This window comes from Zonotrichia albicollis, chromosome 4, assembly GCF_047830755.1.
Source record: "Zonotrichia albicollis isolate bZonAlb1 chromosome 4, bZonAlb1.hap1, whole genome shotgun sequence".
NCBI classification, from domain to species: Eukaryota; Metazoa; Chordata; class Aves; order Passeriformes; family Passerellidae; genus Zonotrichia; species Zonotrichia albicollis.
The window spans coordinates 26,893,480-26,915,067 of record NC_133822.1 but is presented as its reverse complement, the minus strand read 5'-3'; the positions used below and the strand labels follow the sequence as shown (position 1 = coordinate 26,915,067).

General features: G+C 40.2%; 1 protein-coding gene across 4 annotated transcripts in view; it reads left to right on the top strand.

Annotated features, from left to right (window-relative positions):
• The window catches only part of SCUBE1 (signal peptide, CUB domain and EGF like domain containing 1), a 189,646-nt gene that overhangs the window by 31,924 nt on the left and 136,134 nt on the right, over positions 1 to 21,588 (top strand). For all 4 annotated transcript variants that reach the window (XM_074539230.1, XM_074539229.1, XM_074539228.1 and 1 more), the window contains exon 4: positions 20,039 to 20,173. In XM_074539230.1, coding sequence (XP_074395331.1) covers positions 20,039 to 20,173 — 135 coding nt within the window. The remainder of the gene's footprint in view (positions 1 to 20,038; positions 20,174 to 21,588) is intronic.

Sequence of the window (21,588 nt, the reverse complement as noted above, 5' to 3'; positions counted from 1 at the left end):
TGCTCTGGTTCAAATAGGGTGGGTTTATCCTAGAATTACATAGGTGTATGTTCTTATTATGAAATTCCTCACACCAGTTGCCTGGAAATGCCTACACTGCTATGTCCAGTTTCCCATAGCTTCCTACTTGTTGGTCATTTTTTGCTTAGAGACTCTTTCTCACTATTCCCAATATAAATGCAAAGACCACATTTTGGTACAGTCCTAAGTTAATTTCAAGGTGATGTTTATAAAACAGTGTGTAAAAGGGATATTTTTCTCTGGGTCAGCAGCAGCTCCACTTTAACAAAAACTGAGATATTTTCAACGAAATTCAAGAAATGAGGCAGCAAACCAGAAATATTAAAGTCCAGTATCACCAGTCTTCACTAACTAAAGATATGAAAGAACTAGGATTTCAGGGCAAGGATTTGATTAGCCTTTCAGTAGATGTATTTTGTACTGCATTTATTTTCAAGCAGAGTAATATTTGTTCAGATGGATTATATATCCTGACCATTGACAGGGGGTTTTACTCAAACTTCCAAATTTCATTTGTAATAGAACAGACTAAAATAGATTTATTTGCCTCAGCCTGAGGTGGTCAAATGATTAATGGTGCAAGAGGTATTTCTCATACAAAGAGCAGCCAGACATTAATTTAAAAAATAAATAAAAGCTCTATTTATTCTAATATTCACAAATTCTTACTAAAACAGAACACAGACATAATCAAATAGTTCAAGTATTTGGAATTCAAATAACTGTGCATATGTGTTGTTTCAAAAAGCTTGCTAGTTTCAACTTTGTCCAAACAACTCCCATTATAGCAACGAAAAAACTCTTTTGAACAATGAACACCAAAAGGAGTGAACTGATCAATGATGAGCAATTGAGGAGATCTGTGGGATGTTTTTTAGACCTGCTGTCTATGTTATTGCTCTCTGGTCATGAAATTAAGAGGCTAAATCTACAGAGATAGTCACATTTCTAATTGCATTTTCATTAATTTATATCCAGCCTTGGTATTAATTTATATCCAACTTGATATTTTTGTGGGGTTTTTTTTTGGTTTTGTTTTTTTCTTTTTTGATTTAAAAAAAAAGGCCAACAAAAATACAGACAGGTGACTACATTGGGAGTAATAGCAAAGAGTTCCCTTTCTCCCAATGTACAACCTTAGGACACTAAAAGAGGTCACACTTGTCTTTCTGATTTTGAGACTATGGACTGGGGAGATTGTGTCTGCAACTAATAAATGGTCTTTAGCATGTCTTAGTAAAATATCTGGTTTTGTACAGACGCTGCAAAGGGAATCAAGGCACATTCCCTCTTCCTTCCTTCCTTCTTTGAAATCTGAATGATTTTAGCTAGGGCCAGCATGTCTGCTTGCAAGGTTTTAGACTGAACATTTTAATTGTGACAATGACCATACCAATCTTGCTATGGCTGTTTGTTTTGTGTTGACTCGGGTTTGGGACACCATTGCTAGAAAAGAGAGAAATTTTTTTTTGGATGGCATTTTTCTGCCATTATTTGCATCCCACCTAGTTGCTGGCATTGTCAGTTATACTGACTGTTGTGACAGCCTAGTGGTTTCCATTAGTAGAGTATCAGTTTTTGAAAAGGGGGACATTCTAATCCCTTCCCTTCTTGACCAGCTTTATTTCCCTTCTCTTATGTTACCAGAAATATGTAAATGCAGTAAGAGGTTGCAGTGAGGTCTCATAAACAAACCCTGTATTTGCACAAATAACTTTAAATTAGGATTTCTATAATGTTTTGGAAATTGTTTTGCTTATTCCAAAGATTTTCTTATTCACCATGATGAAATTTGGCGTTGAAAGGAATTGAAGTTTTGGTGAGTCCGCTGGTTTCCATCTGTTCTTGCTTTTTGAGAAACCAGTCATTTTTCATGGATTTTATGGAGACAAAGAATGCTTCACAAGATTAGTATCAATGCTTTTCACCTTTGTTATAATGAAAAAGATTTCATCAGAACTTCTGCATATCTTCTTTGACATCAGGATTTCTACATATCTTGCTTGGCTGTGGTCTCTGCAAGATCTGAAGCCATCTCTTCTTGACAGGGTTTACATTCCTTCATAAATCTTCACTGAAAGTCTTTCTAATAACATCAGTACAGCAAGATGACTAAAATCTTCTTTATAAATAGCAAACTTGGAGTATTCAATTACAGCAGATGCTGTGGACAAGTTAAGTGCTTTTTCCTGAGTTCTTCCTCCATTTCCTTTCTTCCTCCCTCCCTTCTTCCCTTCCTTCCTGCCTTCCTTCCTTCCTATGATGATATCCTTGTCTAGCTAAAAATAAACATTTTCTACACTCCCTTGAGTAGTTTTTTCTCAAAAAGTTCTCTAAATTCTACTCAGTGGATGCAAGACTAGTATTTGGTGTCATATATTAGGTTTGAAATAGGATTTCCCTTCTTGTACATAAAATACAAATCTGAGGGGTTTTATAATGCTTATCTGTTTTGATGTAAATGAGGATAGCAATCACCTGCTTTCATCTCTCTTTTTTGTGTGTTGTTTGGGGATTTTTTCATATTTTCTTTCTGCTGAGGTCTGATTTGTGATAGTCACTTTTAAAATAGGGAATAAGCATTGCTTTTTTGCATAAGCAATTCTTGCTACCAGGCTGCACACATCCTAACTCTTACTTTTTTTAAAGATTAAGATAGGATGAAGTCCTCAGCTTTTTAGTAAGCATACTAAAGATGGTTGCAAATTCTTCGTAGAAAGTATCAAAAAAGATGCAAAGCAGCATGGACAAAAAATAAATTATTGTATTCAGAGACATACTTATTTTATTTAAAAGTTTTTCTGTGGTATTAATTGCTGTAGGAACATGTCTTGATGCCTTGTAAATAGTAATAAAATTGTCCTCAGCAAGTCCTGTAAGGAAATGAAATAAAATTTTCATTGTTTTATAGATTAGTAACTAACTAGGCAAACAGATTAAGTTACTTCTCAGTCTTCACACAAGGTCTACACCATAGGCAGGAATAGAATCCTTACCCTTCTGCATCCCTGATTTTATTTCAAATAGTCTGTGTAGCTTTGGTTTCTCTTACAGAAAAATAGCAATTAGTAAGTTTGGACACCTGTAATATGATATCTCAATTGATTCTTTTGTATGTGTGACCTCCTGCAGATAACTATAAAAGTAGGTTTTGATGTTTCAATATAGCTTATGGTCCTTCAGCAGCTAATTATTTGTCTGATTGAGAAGAATCCTGGAAGCAGAGGGAAATTCTGGTCAGAAATCGGGACAGAAGTGCAATTCCTAGTGTGTGTTATAAGTTCCATGGAGCTCTCTGCAGAAGCTGAGCAGACAAGAGTTTGGCAGACACAGGCACAGTGTCAGCTGTGAACTGAATAGCAAAGTCCTGGCTGTGTCCACAACCTTGAAGGTGTGCTTGGGGCAGAAGTCCTGATTTTCCAGCCTGAAAAATGGAAATTAGCTTTTTATTTGTCGGTTGTCAGATGGTACTTTGCATCTCTTGACAAAGTGGCTAAGTCACATGGAAACCCCTGTGGGAAAGGAGTGGTGGCACTTTCCCTGGAGCATCTGAACCTGCTCCAGGAGTGGTATTGATTTGCCAGCTCTGGTAGGTGCAGCAAAGCAGCAATTCCAGCCAGGCATTCGGGACCCTGCAGCTAAAAGAGAAATTTCTGAGATGAACCAGGAGCTGATGAGACACAGGCCTTGAGATGCCTGTTATAAAATAGACCTTGGGATCTCAAACCAGTATAAAATTTCATGTTTGAAGTCACACAATTTCGTTTCTTCTAAGGTCTGAGGTTAAGATCTAAACCCAAGTGTCTGTCTTGAAGTACTCCTTTAAAATCTCTTGGCTTACTTTAAAAGAGAAGTGGTTTAACCATGGCATGGAGGCTTAATTCTTGGCTAGGTGGTAGTAATCTGCAATCTGCCTCAGATGAAAAAACTAACATTACTATATGCATAGAATCACAGAATCATTTAGGTTGGAAAAGCCCTCCGAGGTCATTGAGTTTAACCTTTAGATCATCGAGTCCAACTTTAAAATGTATGTATATCACATCATATGATTCAATCATTTTTCAGTAAATCTTCCAGGGTTCTATTTTTTGGGGGTTTTTTTCCCAAAATAAACCCAAACCCATTAGAAATTAAATTCTACCTGTTCCTATCCTGTTGTTCAAACATAGACACTGGGACTTGGGGTTGTGGCCTCATCTGACTATCAACATGAAGTGGAGGGGAGTTGCAAATGTGTGAGAAATCATTCCTAAAGCTACCAGATGTATTTTCTCCAGAAGTGTCACATAACTCAGGATTGCATAATTACTGGTATGATTAAAGAGATCAGTGTCTTCCTTTTTATTTAGCTGTTTTATTTTTCTTCTTCTCCTGACAGCTGTGCACAATTGTTGCTTGCTTAAACTCCAAGCAAATACTGGTATTCCTGATGTTTATTTTTCTTTATGTTTCTCGACAGCTCAAATAGATTTTTTTTTTATTTACCTTCTCAATATGAAACTAAACAGCTTTTGCAAAGTTGTTTTTAGTTTCATAAAAATATTTTAGAGGAGCTGAAAAATGGTAAATTTTCTTGGCCATCTTCCAGTTTTCCTTGCCCTTCTTTCCTAGTTCCAGAAGACTATTAGGTGAGCTGACAGTTATGTGTTGTCCCTCTCTAGCACATTAGCGGGTCCTCCAATAATAATATCAGTTTTAAACAGTCTTCCAGATTTTCCTGGTTAGTAATTCCAAGCCCATTGGCAGATGGAGGAAGGTTGAATATACCCAACAGCCTTCTTTTTATAACTCTTCCTTTTTTATTAAAACAAATGTAAAATTATGGTATTTTTCTAGAGAAGGTTAATAATCTAAATCTTGAAGTTCTTACTCATTTCCAGACTTTTACTTGAACAGGATTTTGGGACTTGGAGGTGGTTTATGCCTTGAGAGAAGCAGGCCAGGCCCCGAATCAGGTCTCAGTAGTTGAGTAGCAAGGAGCTGTTCTAACTGTGAGGGGTCCAAGCCACAAGATGGGAATGGGAATGTATAAAATATATATTTATAGACAAGATGAGAACTGTTGAAATGCAAGGTTTAACAGCACATTTATCTGCGTGTTTTAAACTCTTGTGAGCTCTGCCTTTCTGCAAAAGATGACAGGCAGTGATCAGGTCCTTGGGGTGTAGTAAGATCCTTAAGATGAGGGGAGCTTCTGGTATTTAGCTACTGAACCTTCCCAAGACAATCTAGTGAGTGTGCAGTGAGCACATTCACACAAATCCATGCTACAAATTGCATAGCAGACTGCCTTGTAGTGACAAATGTGTTCTTGCAGAATGAAAAAATTGAAAGCATTTTTTGAAGTTCTTTGGTTTTCATATGCAAGCCTAAGTGACAAAGAAATTTATTTTCTGATATATTTCTTCAGCAAACTGATTTTTACCATATTCCTGGTTTCAGATATTTTACCAGTCTTGTTTGGTCTGTACATGAGATTAATAAGAACAGCTGTGATTCATCACAGCAATTTAAAGTATCCAGTCTTCATGGTACAGTAGTATGAATCAGATTTTAGAACACATATTGGTATTGCTATTCTGCAGTTTGTGCTGACTGATGAGTAGGTGCTGAGAAAATATGGATAGCTGGGATGTAAATGTTCTAGAGACAATTCTCTATTAGATGTTTACATGCAACTTCTGTATACATGGGTTTACTTTTGTTACTTGGCTGCCTGCATCTTGTGAAAGTCTCCATGGTGCCAAATGGTAGCCGGCAGTCAGAAAACTAAATTAAATCTTGTAGTAAACCCCTCAGGTTTAGCCAGGGCCCCTTGGAGAATAGAATGCTGACACAGCGGCAAAGAAGTTTCCTGTCTCCAGGGACATCCGCCTTCTACCTTATCCCTATAGCCATGTAAGGCAATATTGTGTTAAACCCTACCATTGGTCACTTATGGTCACTCTAACACCTTTGCCATTGGTCAGGATTGGATCCAGGCCAAGGGTATAAAAGTAGCATACTGTACCCCTACTAACTCGGAAGAAGAAGAGCTGAGACCCTTCACGGACCCTACAATAAAGCCATACTCGTGGAACAGCCAGCGTCTTCTGCTTCTCCTCTCTCTACCGTCTGCTGGAGCCTTAGGCCAAGGGAAAAGCTACCTAGCAAGCAAAGCTGAAATCACAAGAGCTGCCTAATCACTAAGAGATGAATATCTCCCTGCTTGCTAGGGGCTAACCCGCGGCCTTGGTCTGAGAGTGAGCTGGCTTCTAGCACCCAGTCCCCTTGGGGACTGAGCTCTGGAGCTGTAACAGCTTGCATAGGATACGACCAAGCAAGGCTCATTTAAAATCTCTCTTTCAAGATAGGATTATAACATCTGAGTTCTGATGATCTTCCAACCTCCAGTAAAAATCTGGAATTCTCTTGGTGATTAATGGAAAGGTCATTGGTATCCAGCCCTCTCCGAAGCTGGGATCTCAACACTCTGCTTTCCTTATCTTGCTTTTTCTATTTCTGTGTAAAGTTTTCTCCTTTAAAAGTACTCTAATGTTTGGTCACCCCACATTAATCTTTGGAGTTCAAATGGGATATAACTTTCTTTACATGTTAATTTGCTGTATGTTTGCTTTCTTAAGCCAATGTGATCTGAAAAGTACCAAAACAAGTGAGAGTATAAATCAGCATGGAGCAAAGGTTTTTGTTAGGTATGGAGAAATAATCAAAAGTGTAGAATAACTCTTGGTGGCTGTCAGCTATGAAGTTGGATTCTCAGACTGTCATAATAAATTAGGAAACTGGGAGCTGTGTGACAGCAGCATCAATCTCAGTCTCTTGTTTCAGCAAGTCTTCTTGTTGTCTGAGCCTTTTTCTTCTTTTTTTCAAATACTTACTCCCTGGAGGAGGTAATCAATCACAGCAAAGATTTCTCTACATTGAACACTCAGGAAAGTAAAGAATAAGCAGCTTAGAGTGTGAAGCTAATATGTGTAAGTTAAATCCCATATGGATGCTCTTAGTTAGTTTAATACGGCTGTAGATAGTGTCTTGGCTCAACAAGCTCAGAGATACTGCATCCTTACTGCTTTACCTCATTTATGTTATTTTGTGTCTTTTCTTAATTTGTTTTAACTTTCTCATAAAAGCAAATTTCTGAGTCAGTGTGGCCTCTATTGATGTATTCCTTAATGGAAAAACTATAAAATATGTTGAATTTATCAAAGCTTTGGGAGCTGCATTGTGTTTAGTGCTTACTTAAACCAAGGGAGAATGTGTGTTCACCTGAGGGTCCAGGATTCCAGTCTCTAATGGGTGTGTCAGGTGTGAATGGCATTCAAGCCCTCCCTAAAGAAATGGTGCCTTTTTGAGTCCTAGAAATTCCATAGGTCCAGTTGAAACACTGAATTCATATGGATTACAAAAAGACATCAGACAAAGAAGTCATCAGATCCCTGATTTCAAAGAGTCAGTGTCGAGCTATGCTTAGAATGCAGTCAGAACTTGGCAGTGTTGATTTATGATAAACAATATGATTTATATAGTCAAGAAACAGCCATCACAAAGAATATCTACTACATAGTTTCTGACTGCATTAGAAAATGAGACCTAACTCTTTTCCAGTAGGAATGAGTTCTAGATGAACGGTTGGTAGTGAATTTCTTGCTAAGTAGATTTTAGTGTCTCAGATTTCCACAGTGCCCTGCCTTTGCTGTCTAACACTCCTCATGAATTTCTGCATCTTTACATTATTCTTTTGACTTCAGTGTGCAGTGTGCAAACTTGAAAGTCTGGATCCAACTACAAGACTAAGGTAGAGGCTTGTTTTTACTGCTTTCATTACCTTCTGCAGACTTCAGTCCAGTTCCTTTTCAAGCATCTCAAAATATTCCTTGTTTCTTACTGGAGTTGGATCAGAGCAGAAGACATAGTTTTGCATAAAAGAGGAGCAGGGAGGAACATGGAGTAGTTGATGGCAGGATGTTTTAATATGACTTTTTTGATGACTGTAGCTAAAATCAAAATAATAATAATTACTCATTAAAAAGTCACTGGACATACTTTTACAAGAATGATTGTCTAGAGAATTTGCAATGTTTGAGATTAAAGCAAAATTTATTACTAAGAGGCCTTATGAGATGTGGAAAGAAATTATTAGAAACAATTCACTCAAGTCTTCAAAAAGGGGCAAGAAGGAAGACCCTGGAAAACTACAGTTCGATCTGCCTCACCATTCCTGGAAAGGTGATGGAACAGCTCATCCTGGATGTTACCTCTGAGCATGTGGAGGAAAAAAATGGTAAAATCACAGAATGGTTTGGGTTGGAAGGGACCCTCAAGATAATTCAATTCTACCCCCTGCCGTGGGCAGGGACATCTTCCGCTATCCCAGGTTGCTCCAAGCCCCGTCCAACCTAGTCTTGGACACTTGCAGGGATTAGGCAGCCACAGCTTCTCTGGGCAGCCTGTGCCAGGACCTCTCCACCCTCACAGGGAAGAGTTTCTTCCTAATTTCAAATCTAAATCTACCCTCCTTTAGCTTAAAGCCATTTTCCCTTGTCCTGTCACTGCTTGTACTTGTAAAAAGCCCCTCTCTCACTTTCTTGTAGGCTCACGTCAGCTACTGGAAGGCCACCGTGAGTTTTTCCTGCACCATTCTCTTCTCCAGGCTGCACAATCCCAATTCCCTCAGCCTTTCCTCCCAGCAGAACTGCTCCATCCCTCTGATCCCCTTGGTGTCCCTGCTCTGGCCTGGCTCCAGCAGCTCCCTGTCCTTGCTGTGCTGGGCCCAGGGCTGGATGCAGCCCTGCAGGGGGAGCTCAGCAGAGAGGGGCAGAGGGGCAGAATCTCCCCTGCCCTGCTGCCCTGGGGCTCTGGGTGCAGCCCAGCACAGGGGGCTCTGCGTTGGGGCAGGGCCAGCTCTCACCCACAGCCCCCAGGTCCTTCAGCCAGGGCTGCTCCCTCTGCTCATCCCCTGCCTGGATCCATCACACACAGGGATGTGCCCAAGACAGGGGCAGCACCAGCACTTGGTCTGGTTAAACCTCATGAGATTCCCATGGGCCACTGCTCGAGCTTGTCCAGGTCCCTCTGGATTGTCACTGCACCCTCAGCTTGGTGCCATCTGCAAAGCTGCTGAGGGTGATCCCTTTGTTTATATCATGGATTCTCCAAGGGGAAATCATGCTTGACTAGTTGGATAGCCTGCTGTGATGGAATGATGGGCTGGAGATGAGGGTGTTCTCTGCCTTGACTTCTCAAAGGCTTTTGACACTGTCCCTCACAAGATCCTTGTGGGTGAGCTCAGGAGGGCAGGTTGGCTAAGTGGGCTCTGAGGGGCTTTGAGAACTGCCTGAACAGCAAGCAGAACAGCAGTGCCAGGCCTGACTGGAGGCCTGTACCCAGTGGTGTCCCCAGGGGTCAGGACTGGCCCCAGTATTGTTCCTCTTACTCATCAGGCCCTGGGTGAAGGGGAGATGTATCAGCACATTTGCTGATGATACAAAACAGGAAGGAGTGTCCTGTCACACCAGACGGTGCTGTCATTCTGTGAAACACAGGCAGGCTGGGGAACTGGGCAGAAAGGAACCCAACAAAGTTCAGCGAAGGCAAGGTCAGGGTCCTTCACCTGGGCAGGAACAACCCCAGGTACCAGGACAGGCTGGGGTGATCTCCTGGAGAGCAGCTCTGAGGAGAAGGACCTGGGAGTCCTGGTGGACACTGAAATGTTCCCAAGCCAGCAGTGTCCTGAGGGCAAGGAGGTGGAATCCCCAGTGGAATCCTGGGGAGCATCAGGAAGAGCATTGCAAGCAGCTCAGGGAGTGATCCTACCCCTCTGCCCAGCCCTGGGAGGTGCATCTGGAGAGCCATGTCCAGCTCTGGGCTCCTCCGGACAGGAGGGACATGGAGCTCCTGGAGTGGGGCCAGCAAAGGGCTGTACAGATGATGAGGGGACTGGAGCACCTCTCCTGTGAGGAACCAAATGGGTGAAGACATGACTGAGAGGATCTTATAAATGCACACAAATATCTTCCGGGACAAGGGGCACAAACTGAAACACATGAAGTCTCCTTCTGAATATAAGGAAAAACTTCTTTACTGTGAGAGTGACAGGGCACTGGAACTGGGTTCCCAGAGAGGCTGTGAAGTCTCCTTCTCTGTAGAGATTAAAAACCTACCTGGACATAATCCTGTGCAACCTGCTCTAGGGGTATTGGGCTAGATGATCTCCAGGGGTTCCTGCCAACCCTATCTGTTCTATGTTTCTGTAACGAAAATATATTTTGTTACATAAATTGGGGCATAGTTTGGAGCAATAATGTTTAAAAAATTAGACAAACTATATAATTATTTGTGTTGCTATTTTGAAGGCATAATTAAGAAATTGCTTCTGAAATTATTCAGAAATTCCAGAAAAATTATGAGTATGACAGCAATGAAAGGGTTCTGGACCCAACTAAGGATTTAGGGGGGTTGGATTTGTAGTGTGTGTCCAGTCATATAGGGCTTGTTAAATAAGATGCTAAGCACTTTGTTCCCAGTGCATCAAAATTTCTATGTGCACAACAGGTACAAATCATGGTATCTTGCTGCCTGTACAGCTGCAGTGCTTTCTTAAATAGGCCTGAGAGTGGCTATATGTCACCAAATGCTGTTCAGTACTTACAAAAAACTCCTAAACTTCCTGTATGAACATGTTAGGGAAGTCTAAGAGATTTGCTTTTAGTCACTTTAAAAATAACTTTAAGATCTTCTCTAGTCTATAAAACCTGAGTGGACCACAGGCTCAGGCTGTTAATGACTGCACATTGAAAGAATGTGAGTACTCATTCTTGTGCTCTGAAATTACATGAATACCCCAGGCAAGGACTGAGTTTTACTTTGAGTAGATTCCAGCAAGTGTCCACTTCATCATTTCACACAGACTGTTTGAGTGGGACCTCAGGGCTTTCAAGTTGCAGAATTTGTCAGTAGATGGTCAGTCCATTTGCCTTAACATGTAAATAGTTTCCCCTCTGATTTAAGGTTCTGTACAACCAATATTAGGTATCTCAGAGTAAAAGGTAAGAAAGCATTCAGTGGAATGGCTGTAGAAAGCTCTGCATTGTTCCTGTAATTTACAGATTAATTTACATGCAAGAATCTGTTGGATTGGGTCCAGCAGAGGGCTGTGGAGATGATCGGGGTACTAGAAATCTCTTGTATGAAGAGAGGCTCAGAGAGCTGGGGCTGTTTAGCCTGGAGAAGAGACAGCCAAAAGAGGATCTTACCCAATGTCTGTCAGTATCTGCATGGAGGATGTCCTGACAAGAGCTGGGAGCCAGGTTCTTCTCAGTGATGCCAAACAGCAGGATGAGTCAATGGGCAGAAATTAAAACACAGGAAGTGTTCCATGAGGAACATGAGGAGAAACTTCTTTACTATGCAGGCAACTGAGCTCTGGCAGCCCAGAGAGGGTGTGGAGTCTCCTTCCATGGAAGACCCTCAAAAGCCATGTGGACACAATCCTGAGTAATATGCTCAAGGATGACCCTGCCCGAGCAGAGAGATTGGATGATCTCCAGAATTCTTACGGTTTTTCCTTTAAAAATTGCACGGTGTTATATAGCTGTTTGAGAAATCTATTTATGTGTTCCCGAGTGCTGGCAAAAAGAATATGCAGGTCTGGTGAATTTTACAGGGAAGGTGGAGTTAAGGTGGTTGTTTATTTTGATTTATTTTGGGTTCTTTGTTTGTGTTGGCTGTACACTACCAAGCCAGCTCCAAACTTACTAAATTCTTGCCTTCTCTACATAAATATGATGTTCCTGAAGTCAGGTTTTTTGACTGCTGTTGCTTTTCATTGGTAATTCCCAGCTCAGGGCAATGTTGGTCTCTCTTTATAAGAGGTGAATGTGGCTGATGTGTCCATCTGTTGAGTTGCTTAGTACTAACACAACTTAATGTAGCTTACATGTTCTAATGAGTGGCTGCTGCTTAGCTGGTGCACAGGGGTCCAACTGTTTTCTTAAACCCAGGTAGTCAAAAAAACCCCAACCAACCAGTTCAGCTTTGTACTGTGTGATATAGAACAGCTGGGTTGAGTAGTAAGCTAGTGTTGCCATTTAATATTAAAAAAATAATTACTGTTTGCTGTAAAATCTTAAATATGTTCCAGGTATTTCTGTCCAGAAAAATCAGAGAACATATTTGTTCTAAATACTGAGATTTGTGTTGCTCATGTTTAGGAGAGTGGAAATGCTGAACTCATTTCCCAGGTGGCAAAAATGCCCATTTGCCCAAACATTTTGAGCCCAAGGAAGCATTCATTCTCTGAAACTATTCAGAAACTGAGGCTGTGTTTATAAAACAGTTTTCACCGATGGAGTTACTTTCAGGAAAATGTAATTGTTTTGATATGACCTACAGGATGGATTTCAGCATTTTTCTGTTCCCCAGAAGTTTAGTGAGTAGATATGTGTCTGACTAAGCCAATTCACCTGAATAAGCCAATCTTTTTCTACTCCTGCTATAGTTCTCATTACACTGTATTGAAAGTTGTGCTTGAGACTCTCCCATTTCTTCCATTTTTCATGGACCTCAAGTGTTGTCCATATAGAGCATGAGAATTACTTCATAGCCTACTGGGTGCTGCAGTGTTGAGGTAAAAATCACTCATCTGTTAAAATCATCTCACAGTTAGAGAGGCCCCAAGCTGTGTTACTGACAGATAACAACAAAAATCTTTAATCTAGCCATTTTCTAGGCTCTTATTACCGGAGCTCAGGAAGGAAGTACTTCATGTGCCATAGACCTGGAGATGGTCTATGGGAGGTGGAGACACTGTCTCACTTGAGACAGAGATACTGTCTCACTTTCCGGGTCAAGGTTCATGGTTTGTTTGCCCCAAAAGAAAACATCTTTTTTCATTATTGAGACAATAATAACAATACAACAAGAACAACAATAAGCAGTTTTAAGTTAACCCAAACCAGATTTTTGTAATCTTGGTAGGGTCTATAAGTAAATGTAAAAGGAAGCAGGTATAAGCAGTAATTATCCTGGAAGAAGGATAGTTCAGTTCAGCCTGCAGCAGTTAATGATGCTGAGGAAAAAGACAAGGGGGCATATGATAATAGACTAAATAATTTACTTATCTCAAATTTTTCCTTCAATTCATGTGGACTGCTGCTTGTTTGTATCTGTAATGAGCTTTCCTCCAGTAGTTTATGGAGTAATGTTAATCCAGCATTTGCCACTTGGAGTGCCTACATATAACTAGATATCAGTGGGAACTGCAAACTTATACTAATGGAGCTGTGGATCTCTGTGTCTCACAGAAGAGCTTCATGCCAGAAGGCTGCTGGCATCATCTGGACAGTGGCACAGATTAAAAGAAGTGTGATCAAATTCACACACAATTGTTTTGAAGCCTGAATCAAAAGAGTGGGTAACATGAACAAATAATTGAGCAGGAACTTTGTTGAGTTTAGGCACTGTGAAAGCATAGAAGCTACAACTGTCACATTCAGGGTTATGGATGTTTATTTTGGAAATGCTAAAAGCTGTGAAAATGGTTTTAGTGTCTTAAGAGGAGAGAGAGAGTGGTGCCCAGTTGATTAAGAAAAGACAAATGACATCAAAAGAGTTGAACTTGATGCAACATCCACACAGTATCCATGGGGCTGTTACCTTCAGCTCAGCAAGTGGGCAGCAGAGTTAAACTGGGAGTTACATGTGTGTTTCCTAGGCTGTACAGAGCAAAGAAGTCTCTTGCAGCTGCATTGACGCCCTGTTTCCCTACTGCGAAATTTAAGACATTCCACTGTGTGTCAGAAAATAATTACAGAAAATATTTGAAGCATCCTTTTCAAGTTGTGCAGGCAAACAAGATGCCCAGTCAGTGGGTGCTGAGTGGGAGTGGATAGGTGATTGTAACCCATTAAAAGACTGAATTCTCCAGGACAGATGCAGCCATCACTTTAAGTGTTCTATCCTTGTACATATCAAAAGAGTGGTTCTAGAGATCAATTAATTCATCAATTACTTTAAAATTATTGTAGTATTCATCACCCATGAACATTCTTGTGATTGTTTCTTTATGTCTCCCATCTGCAAAATGTGCTTTATTTCTTGGGGACAGGTAGTTTTGCACACTTTTTGTTGGTTTGGGAGGTGTTTTTTATGTCTACTTCAGTAAACATTGACTACTGTAGGATCCCTCTTCTGTAAGTGCATCTTTTCTCACCAAGGGCTCTAGTGGGTATTTTTGCAACTGTGGGAGTGAATGAAGCATTGAATTCAGGGCTGTGGTGCTCTTTCTCCTTTTCTTCACCAGATTTTTCCGTTTCTGAAAGGAGGGGATAAAAGTAGAATCTAGCCTCATGTACAAATAACAGAGAATTCAGGCCCAGCTTTTAAATTTTTGATGAAGTCTGATTTCGGATATGCTGGAGATACAAATGCTGTGTACATAGGTGGCAATGTCTCTTGCCTCTATACTTCTCTTTGCATGCTCATATGAAGTCAGTCTAAGGAAGATGGTTTGGCAGCTCTTCCAATTAGCAGTGGTTCTTGTTTCCATGGCCCCCTCAGCTGCTGCAAGGGATCACCCTCCCTACCTTCACAGCGTGTCACTGCTTGTAGGAACGTTCCAGCAGGAGCACCTGCCTGCAGCCTCTGATCTGATACCACTCCTACATGCCAGATTTGCTCTTTGGGCTCACATGGGTATCTTGAGATCCCATCTTCCAAGACACCCACTCCAACAGAGCATCACGGTACTTGGAGGATTAGAGAAGTGAGAAGAGTGTGTTCCAAATGTTGCTGTCATTAAAGGTTAACTCACAGAAATGAGCACATTTTGTTTTAAACATGATATACTGAAGTCATTTGAATTGTTTCTGTGATTATCTTATTTGTGTATTGCTGTGCTTCAGGGTTCAGAATAGGTGAGAGAGACAGTATGAGGCTAGGGAGGATTTGTAAGATGAAGAAAAATGCAGAAAAAGCAAGTAGTGAATGAATATTTACTCTTGCTCACAATAATGGAATCTGGGGGCATTCATCCAGAATATGAAGTAGCATTTTAAAAATAAACAAAAGTATGTCATTTTTACAAAACTTAAAATTAAATCTCATAATTGAATTGCAGAAGTGATTGCCCCATCATGTTGGGCTCATTGGAGATTAGAGAAATCACACAGGAAAGACCCAGCAGGACAATAGTCTAGGAAGTGATTTAGGAGAGTTGATAGGTGTGCGATGCTGAAACCTGGGAGAACATGTCTGCAATGGTATTGTCCCATCTTTACAGTCTTCTCCTGAATATCAGCTACAAGGACAGTGTCAGAAATGCTGGGCTAGGTGTGATTTTGATATAAATATGACTGTAGTAAATCCAACACTGTGATTTTTAAAAATTTTATTTAGACTTTCAGCCAACTTTCTGACTAGAAATATTCAGAATATAATGATTCTAAAATTCCAGAATCAGGCACTTACATTTTCCAAGCCTGTGGTTGCTACTCTTTTCCCTTACAAATGCAAAATATCCCAAGTGGTGTTTTGTTGCTAACATTTGTGTCAAGTCTGCAGTATTGCTATCAGTTCTTCATCTCTCTCTCATGATGTTCTGCACTGCTTAAATAGGCATCTTAGAGATATCTTCCAAAAGTTTCAAGGAGTCGCTTAGAGGAAAAAAAATAGCAGGATCAGCTCCTTAGATCATGAGTCAAAATCCTGTTTTTGGAAGTCTTGGTGCAACAGCAAGTACATTTTACTATGGTTCCCAAATGCTTTCGTGATTTTGAAGACTCAGATTTCTGAGGGTCCTAAATGTTCATGAAAATGCTGACATAAAAATGTCAAAAGGAAGGAAGAGAAGATCAGGGGAGGAAGAAAACAGTGGACATACTGTTCCTGGCTTTGACTCTGTGTAGTGTTTCCACTTCTGTGTCTTCCTGCTCATGGTTTTGGTTTCAGGTACCCTTAGCAGACCTTTCTCCCTCCATGGTATCCAAACAGGACACTCTGCTGAAAGAGCTTCTTTAGGCCAAACACTGCAGGAAGCTCTGTGCCAGATCAGGGTGAAACACCAGTGAAGTTAATTTGAAAAATTCATCAGATAAATTAAATGAGAAACTGAAAACATTTGTTTATTTAATACATAAAACATTCATCTTTATCAACTGTAATATTTCCTACCCTTTGATACTGTTCCACACTACCATTCTCCAGAGGATCTCATCTTACTAGGGTATAGAACACGAGTTTGATTATATGAAGGCAGTGGGCCAAAAAGCTAGAGGTCTTATGCAAATTGAAATCTGCATTCATTTGCATAATGCTTCTGATATAGAGATATAGATATAGCTACATATGTATGCATTTATGCAGCTGTTATCTCTCTGTCTCTGCTGAAAGATCCTTCTCCTTTCCCAGCCTTTCCCTGAGCTGGCTCTTGCCCTGGTCTTGCTTGTCCTTGATGAGGACTGGCCACTCTGAAGTCCAGGGGCTCCTCTCCCTGCCAACATAGATTTGTCCCTGGTCTAAATTCTGCAGCAGCAATTCTTGCTTTTGTGCTGGTGGTCATCTGAGCTGTTTATTTGCGCTGGTAAGGAGCAGCTAAAAGCTGTGGAAACTGAGCTATTTCTAAGTGCTTCCAGCAGCAGTTGTCTTTGGCAAACAGAATCACAGGACAGTTCTTTGTGGATGAGCATTACAGAGGATGGCTTATTCACTCTCTACTAGTTCTTCATCCTCTTTTTGAGGTTGAGGGTGGGAGTAGCCATGTGGAATAACCATCTGAGCTCAGCTCAGGTGAGAATAATTTAACATTCTTTAGTGGGTTTGGATTGTAAAGACTTGGTGAAATCTTCCTGCATCAGTTGGGTTTTGGGACTCAGCTCTCCTATGAGAACTGGATAATGTACTTTAGGAGCCAGCACACTATCAGGTGGGGAGACCAAGCTGAAACTTTTGTCATATAAGGAGGATGGGAAATGGATTTGACTTTCCATACACCAGTTTAAAGGAATGGAGGCTTGCTCCTTCTACCTTGAGGCTGCCATCCTCAGAGACAATCTGAATTATTGTCTCCTGACAATCCTGAATGATCAGTGGTACCTGATTTTGTGTAAAAGTTTATGAAAGAAGACCTGTCTATTGCTCAAAAGAAGAGAAAAATTCTGTTTTATTAAGAATAGAGTAATAAACCAAGTAAGCTTTGTATTTGTGCTCAATAAATTTAAAAGTTTTTAATATGGGTTTAGTTGGGGCTTAGAGTAGGTGTTTGAGTCACTTTTGTGCCATAAGTGACTTTTTTCAAATCTTCAGAGTTAGGCCCTGGAGTACAGGTATAAACTGTCACACAGAGTTGGCACCAATTAAAGCTACTGAGAATCTACTCTCAGTTTTTTTCAAAACAGTCAACAGCCATGTTTGACATGTAGAGAGTCAGCAAAACTGGAGCTAAAAAAAAGCTTTGTGGAAAATCTGACTACTTATTTTGGTGTTTATGTGGAACTTAATTGCTAGAAAATCTGGTCCTAAATTCAGTCTCATCCGTGTTGCACTACCACTTTCAGGTGGATAAATTGAGCTGCACTGAATAAGAATTGGACAATAAAAAAAAGAAATAGGCCCTTGGGCAGGTGTTTCATTTGTGAGATTTGAAAAATATCAGAGACATTAAGGAATTACTCTGCTAGATCTACCAAAGCTTGAGCTTCTTGGAGTCAATGGAGTTCTCTTGCATAACTTCAGAAGACTATTTTATGCTGTTCTCTCAACTGCGTTATTAACGAACTGATAGGTTGATCATAAAATGACTTTATTGGAAAGAAAATTTACCAAGTGAAGAATTCAGTAAATATTTTCCAGGCATCCATGTCCAATAGATTGCTTGGTGTGATGAATAGTAAGCAATAGTGCCCTTTAAGACTGCAGTTATACAAAGTGCTACAAAAAGCCTAACCCACTCTCAGGACTGAGACTTGAGAACATGTAAATCCTGCACCATCAGGCCAAGATCCATTGCAAGGCATATGTATGGTGTAGAGTAGTCCTAGATCCCACCTGTTTGCTTTCTTCAAGTCCTTCATCAATGCGTACTAAAATAATTTTGAGAGTAGCAATTGAACACAATTGGAAGAAATTCCTCATAGAAAATCCTTTTAAAGAATTTTGATTGTAATAATTTTATTCTAGCATATGGATTTAGGGCTTGGTGATAAATTGATCTCGTTATGGAAATGGTAAGTGATTAGCGTTTGCTATCAAGAGCAGAAAAAAAAAGTTTACAAATCAATGCATTCGTTTCAGAGTATTAATGAGAGTTGAAAGGCAACTGTTTGAGTTAGTTTGTGATACCATAAACAGAGCTCTGGGAAGACCACATACTGTGTAGCATAATTTGAGGTTTGTGCATGTACCAACTGAGACTTTCCTTCAGTAAGTGCTCAGCTAATTTTCCAAAAAGGAGAATCTAGATTCCAGGCTGCTGTTCTGAGGGAGCAAGTTTGAGTTGGCACTGACAGGGCAGCAAGGCCTGCTGACTGACAGAGGAAGGATCTAACCAAGATTATTTTTCTTCTTGTGCAGAAGTAGGCAAGGAAAGTCTTCACTTTCCCTTTTCCTCCACACTCCCAAAATCTCTGATTGGGTCGTGACAATGTTCACATCTGGAAAAGAGGAAGAACTGAGGGCAGGGGGGATTTTGATACCGAAAATTTGTCAATAGCACTTAACATTTCCTGGTAAATAAAAAAAAGGAGGACTGTCTACACACTTACATTGTAGTTCAAGACAGAATGAGACTGCCTGGTTTCCCTGGGTGCTGCTGTAAATTACCCAGAGCTTTTTTCTCTGTGAGAAAGAGCTACAACTGCTGTCACACGAAGGCAGCACAACAGCAATAGCTGAGCAAGCTGCTGGAGCTCATGGCCAGCCCTGCATTCAGAGCTGCCTGGAGTTGGCCTTGCTTGCAGCAGTACCATCAAGAGCAGCTTGGGTTTACCTTACTGTGTTGTGGCCACTCCTGGTGGAATTAATTTCTGCAGGAGCTATGCCAGCTTTTCTGAGGTTTGGAGTGTTGTGGATAATTTAACTTTGTTGTGGTTTTTTTGCCCCTTCCAAAAAATAAAATGAAAGCAAAACACACACCAACTCCATTGCCAACATGTTGGCACATACTGTGAAATATCGTAACTGGCTGAAAGGTCTTCATAAAAAAGGAAAGTGTGGAATTTTCAGGTGGCAAAAAAAAAGCAAAAAATAGACATTATTCATTTTCATGAGCAAAACAGAAAAATTGCAAAGTTGAATGTGGGTCAGATACCTAGTAGTGGCAGTGCTGATACATAGGTGTCTGTTAAACACTACAGCCTAAAAACAGTTACCAAAGAGAAGTGATGGAGCATAGGCCCTCAGACAGCCAGTAGCTAATGCTGCCTTTGTGGTTTTATATATTTGCTTATTAAAATGACAATATAGACACGGAACATTTAGATTTAAGAAGCCTTCTTTTCACTAAACAACATTAAACAAACTGACAAAGTAGGGGGTTATGACTCCAGTAATTGAAACATGCTGTTCTGTTCAAGACCAGAACTGTATAAAGACTCTTTTCACCCAGTAATGCCCTTTGTGTTTGCCTGCTATCCCTGCTAGAAGTTACTGTAGACCTGAAGTATGTCTTTCCAAGTGGAGTGGGAATGACAGAGTGCAACAGCACACTTGGCAGATGGGGTCACAGCCTTTTTAGGTTATTCATGTTCATTGTGCTCTGGAAATCAATTTGCAGCTCAGAATACATGAAGGCTTAGGGAGATTCCTCTCCCCACTGTTTGGGGTTTTGTTTTGGTTTTTTTCATGTCAACTTCTGCCCTAGGATGCAGAAAAAACAATTAGAGGGATTAATTTGGATTAACTAATTTGAGTAATCTTCATTAGCTTAATTTACAGCGTGCCTTTTTGTGTGTTCCTCACTCTTCTAGATTTGTATTCTGAATCTGTGCATTACCCTGAATTTCTTTTTCCTTCTGTCTTCTAGATGTTGATGAGTGTCTGGATAACAATGGAGGGTGCCAGCAGATTTGTGTCAATACTATGGGCAGCTACGAATGTCAGTGCAAGGAGGGTTTTTTTCTGAGTGATAACCAGCACACCTGCATTCATCGCTCCATTGGTAAGTTTTCAGTGGGTAAAATGTGCTGTTTAGAATAACCATGCTCTGTCAGAAAAGCTGAAATAGTTTGGGGTTTGTTGGGTTTTTTGTTTTTAAACCTCCACAGTTCCCAAAATCATTTTGCTGGTTGGTTGGATTTGATTGATTCCTCTGCTAGCCAAACTTGTAGCAGAGCCATAAATAAGACAAAGAGACAGGCTTTGGTTTGACACACAAATTATACTTGGTTCACACAGCAGACTCTTTATGTAGGCAGAGACAGATTTTCAAATAGTAACTTTCTGGTTCTGAGTTTCCAGAAATTAAAAATCTGTTTATTGGATAATGGTGCGCCTGTGTTTCACCTTAGAAAGCATGGTATCTCAAATCCAAACAAGCAGCTTGTTACTTCTGTAAGTTACACAGCTTGTGGGGGTTTTTGCCAGTTGTGTAGCTCATTATTTCATTGCAGACTGATCGTGGCTGATATTATATTGGCACTGGATTTTTCTGTGGTTCAGTACCCTGTCCTTGGGTGGATTAAAAATTGGTTTCTCTGTTGCCTATGCACTAGCAGTAGAAACAAGGAATCCCTAAAGAAGTGTGATCCTTGTCTGCCGCTGTTTTGGACTAGAATAAGCAGCTTTCCCTTTTCTATGGATGTCAGACATGGAAGACAAGTTTGAGTGGAAAGGGAGAAAAGAAAACAACATAGTCATAAATCCTTGCAATTAAGTGGATTCTCTCAGTGTTCATTCAGGCTTCTGTGACCCTGGAAGCAGTGGGAAGATATGCTAGCAAACTCATTTACCAATAAGCAATACAGAATGACAAAGTAGCAAGATGAGACTGGTGATCAAGAGTGCTGTAAATTTCAAAAGGCCACACAAATGCTTCTGAGCTATTTTAAGAGACTAATACTAACCAGAAAATCATGCTTGAATATAGAGTATGAGTTTAGTCATTCTGTTGATAAGAAAGCAAAACGTTGTTTTGCCACAACGTAGCATCTCAGAAATGTAGATGTGTTACTGGCACTGTGTGTCTGCTTAAACAGAATTGTAATGACAAGTAGTGATTTTGACTTTCAGAATCATGAAACTATGGAATATATATAACTGTGGAATATATATAACTATGGACAGGTCCACTTTTTAGCATGATTGTTAAGTTTCAAGTATTTTGATTATGATAAGAATATGCAATTAAGCTACAAGAACCAGTGCATGTTTGAGGTTGTTATCTAATAGGTTTTTTTGTCATTCTTTAAACCTAAATTGTCCAGATTTCTGTCCACCATAAAGTAACCCTGACACAGAGATATCCAACAGAGCAAGGAATAGTTGCTGGAGGCTTAATGAAAAGCACTTGCAAAGTACTGTGCTACAACCATTATTTCAATTTGCACATTATAAAAATTCCCAGCTGTAATAAAG